Source organism: Notothenia coriiceps, unplaced genomic scaffold (assembly GCF_000735185.1).
Source record: "Notothenia coriiceps isolate Sejong01 unplaced genomic scaffold, NC01 NC01_scaffold00037244, whole genome shotgun sequence".
Lineage (NCBI taxonomy): Eukaryota > Metazoa > Chordata > Actinopteri > Perciformes > Nototheniidae > Notothenia > Notothenia coriiceps.
In genome coordinates, this window is record NW_011369945.1 from 11,170,860 (window position 1) to 11,175,086 (window position 4,227).

At 37.0% G+C, this 4,227-nt stretch overlaps 2 protein-coding genes across 3 annotated transcripts in view; one reads left to right on the forward strand and one right to left on the reverse strand.

Annotated features, from left to right (window-relative positions):
• The window catches only part of LOC104964690 (heterogeneous nuclear ribonucleoproteins C1/C2-like), an 8,487-nt gene extending 5,566 nt beyond the window's left edge, over positions 1-2,921 (reverse strand). For both annotated transcript variants that reach the window (XM_010793539.1, XM_010793537.1), the window contains exons 1-2: positions 2,809-2,921; positions 1,124-1,214 (exon numbers count right to left, since the gene is read on the reverse strand). In XM_010793539.1, the coding sequence (XP_010791841.1) occupies positions 1,124-1,128 (5 nt within the window). In that variant the 5' untranslated portion in view covers positions 1,129-1,214; positions 2,809-2,921. The remainder of the gene's footprint in view (positions 1-1,123; positions 1,215-2,808) is intronic.
• LOC104964693 (SH3 domain-binding protein 5-like) overlaps positions 1-4,227 on the forward strand; it is a 131,484-nt gene that overhangs the window by 78,384 nt on the left and 48,873 nt on the right. The window lies entirely within an intron of this gene.

The following is a 4,227-nucleotide window of genomic DNA, read 5'->3' on the forward strand; positions in this document are numbered from 1 at the left end:
TGAGGCTATTAACCCTTTTTGTTTCAACAGGAGAATCCAAAACCTGTCCTAAATTTGGTCTGAAATGTTCCTTGTATAAAGTCTTGCTGCATATTCCCCCCCCCCCATCTAATTAACACATTTTTAAGTTTCTCAGTATAAATATCGATCATTTTCTTATTATGCACCACATTCTGGGACAAACCAACACAATTAAGCATACAATTGGAGGCCTGAGCTAAGTAAAGCATACGCCAACTCAAGTTTTTAGTAATCATATTATCTCCAGAATGACAGACTGAATTTTAGTCCATAACAAAAATTAGCAGCATATTTCCACAGTTTGAAGCGTGTAGCTGCTTTTATCAAGGAACTTCACTGAAGTATTTGTATACAAAACAACATTATGCTTCAAAATACAAGATAAAGTATTAAAAAAAGAAATCCCTTTAAGGCTGTAGAGAAGGTTGAACATTCGGCTGATTTAAGAGTTAAGGAATGCTACTGGACTTAATATTCAAGGTATTTTAAAGTGAGATGCTGTACTTGTATGGTATCATTTGTACCAATAGTACTGTTTTGAGTTTGATCAGTTTGAGGGTTAGTCAGTGTTAATTGTTGGCGCTTTAATACAGTATTGAAAAAGGGGTGGCCAATGTGTTTGTTTCTGGGTATTAGTCAGTTGAAAATGCTGGTGAAGGCAGCGTAAAACTACTATCCATTTCACTCAGCAGGAGAACATTTAAATGACTAAACTGTAATTCACCATTAACACCAGTAGAGGACAGCATTTAAGATAAACAAATGTAATCTGATGTCATGCTCCATAAAAAAGGGGAGAAAAAAAAAGAAGCTATGTACTACTCTTACCGCAGAACTAAAAGCTCTCAGATTTGTAAATCACCGATAATAAACTACTTTATATTTACTGGATTGTCTCTGTAGTCCAGCTCACTCATGATCTAATAAAGAGGGTGTGTTATTATTCTAGTAGACGCAAGGAAGGATGAGAGAACCATATAAAGCCCAGAACCGTGTCAATTGGAGATGGAAAGTGATCCCTGAGACAGCAAACATGAAAACATTAGTGTGATCAACAGTACCCCCGCCCGGGCTGACAGGGGGTCGAACATTCATCACTCACTCCATAGCGTCTGTGTGCAGTCGTCTGAGGTTTCACACTGAGGGCTGGGATCAGTTTGGGCTGTCACGACCTTCGCCCCTCACGATAAATACTGAGGTGACAGAAAACACACTCAGTCAAGCTGAGCAGGGTTATGATGTACCAAGTCTTACCTGGTTGGAGTGTGCACATGAGACGAGGCAAACAGAAAATCACCTCAACAAAAAAAAAAAAAAAAATAGGTATGCGTCTCCAAGAAAATCCCATTACAACAAGCTACTCCGGGACTGAACCCTAACCATAATGCATGTTAACGTGATATATCTAAGCATGAACTCTGGGAGAATGTTGTATTTATCCAAGAGTAAGGGAAAGCTAAACCTGCTAAACCGAACAAAACCATTACAATCATCACCAACTTGACTTGAAAAGTCGAAAGGCAGGCCCAACATATCCCATATGTAGAGGAGTTTGTATATTATAAACACAGTAGGTGAAGCCCTTTAAGAGCTGGTGTATACAATGATGAAGGCATATTTTAGAATGTTATCAAAGGCATTTTCATGTTTAAAACATATAAGTCAGGTGTCAAATGTACTAATTATCTAGGCCTAGTTAAATACCATCTACTCCTACAATTGATAGTAAAAAAACTCTTTTAGCATGAAGTAATATCATTGTAAATATTAGACCAGTTAAGAATTACAGACCTCTTTAAAATCGAAAAAAAAAATCACAATAAAAGTAGCCTACACATAAAATAATAATAGTAAAGAATTAGAGTAGAGGGATTGAGGGGAAATAAGAGATGTAATACATAACTTAAAGCTTTATATTATAGGACCATGCCTTTGGTTTTCATTTAGTAGTATTTCCCCTGAATGTGAACATTTCTCTTGTCTCTTATGAACAGTCTATGGGAGCTTGTGGGTGTTTCTGTGGCCTGGGGGTGAATGTGAAGGCGTGATTTCATTTTGATACACAAACAGCCATAGTACTCATTCAGATCAACAAACGTTTAATTAAGTAAATGTGTATTTCTTTTGTAACGACATGCAACAAAACTGAGGCCACCGGAAGACCACTTCCAAAAGCAGAAAAATCTCTCTGGCATCAAAAGGGGAGAAAAAGAAAAAACACTGGAAAAATCTACTCTTGATCCAAGAGAAAATCGAAAACCATCCATCCATCAAACAGCGCCACCAACAGGCCTCGATGAAAAACACAAGGCCGGCTAGCCAACCACAACTCGAAAAGCATTTAAAAACAGATCAGGCCAGTTCCTCTGCTTGCAAAAAACAAAACCTGCAAAAGAGTGACGAAATCTGCAATGGATCAGGGAGAAGCTGCGACTATAAAAACCAACAAGAGCCTCTTAGCTATGAGCTAGCTTAGCTTAGACAAAACAGTCCCATCAAGGAAAAATCTTCACAATAAACGCAGGAAAACCAAAGCTACACAATCTTGCGAAAAATGGAAGAAACAGCAGCTAAGATGCATCCAAAAGAGTGGCGTTTCTTAAAAAACACAATCAGCGTGTGTGTTTTCTTTCAGGGGGAAAAGAGCGAGTTAGCATAGCTAGCTACCTCGCTAGCTAGCCATCACATAACGCTGGTAAAATAGAAAAAGCATCGTTGCAAAAAATCCAAAAAGAAAAGAAAAAGGAAGGAAAAATAAACAAAAATGTCTGGGAACAAAATACTCACCACGACCTTTAGGGTAAAATGTCTTGCTTTCAGTAAAATGTGTGACTACAGGCCGTCCTTTTATGAAGCTCTGAGCAGCTTTCTCTTACCACCGAGCTGTGATGGCGGTGGCGCAGTACTAGAAAAGAATGCTTGTTTTGGATCATAAAACACCCCGGGAAGGCGGGGTCTGTGATTGAGCGAATATTCAAACAGCACCACCCACTCCGGTGTGGCCTGGTGTTTAAAACATACTCACCTGTTGTCTTTGAAAGTCAGTCTTTCCTTCCTACAAATATTTCTGCCTTGATTTCGTCTTTGAATAAGGTTTTAACTTTGTCTGTTTTACATAAGGAAACGGGTATTTAAGTCATAATTGTGAATTATGTTTAAAATGTTATTTTTGAGATTAATGGCAAATCACAAACCCTTTTTTTTTTTCAGTTGTTGTGAATGATGCTGAGGTGATGTCATTCTATGGCTGAATCAATTAGTTGATTGACAGGAAGAAAAAAATACTAGTTATTATGAAGAAGTCACTTTTAAAGCATTAATTCCCTGTTTTATATGCTTTATTGTGAAAATGTGCCCTCTACTTCTGTCTTATTCAAGAGATATCTGAGTGTTTTTTAGGTTTTAGACTGGTGATAAGACCATACTAAATTGCAATCACTGTCAGCTTTAAATCCTTTACTGGCATTTTTCACAAATCGTTAGATTTTATTCAGTAGCTACCTGAATTGTTCGTTGCGGTCCTAAATTAATGGTTTGTTATGTGTACCATGATGCATTTTCAACATCTGTAGAAAAATTCTGTAATGACATGACTCCACAAACAATTACAATTAAAATGTAATTTAATCATTTAGTATTTCCCTTTCAAAAGTATTTTACAGTCACAGTACATTTTACTATTAAAACACAATAATGAAACAGCTGGTTTGGCTTGGGTTTCCCTGAATGTGTGTTGAAGTTTACTTTAGTTTCAGTAAACAATTCAAAGCCTGCAAATGTGTGTTTATAAAAACTACCTGAGGTGCTAGATAGGCTGGATCAGATGGAAACATATTACATAAATGCAAAACTGTAATTACAACACTTTTTCTATAGCCCTGTGCAGGAAATTAATAACATTATTTATAATAATAATAATACATGGGATTTGTATAGCGCTTTTCCTAATGCTCAAATACGCTTTACATATAACCAATTAAGGCATTTGAACCATAACAAGTGTTTAATCTGGAGTTTGATCACAAAGTACATCTCACGAACAAACAAAGTGCAAAATGACCTTCAAACATGTCTTAATGAGTTCAGTGAAAATATTTTAATAAATAGCTTGACACTCGGTTTCTTTCTTTCTTCATGGCATCAAACTGGACAGCTCTCTCTCCTCTCAGACTCTCAGCAGGACGGAGAGCGTGAGGACGCTCAGCA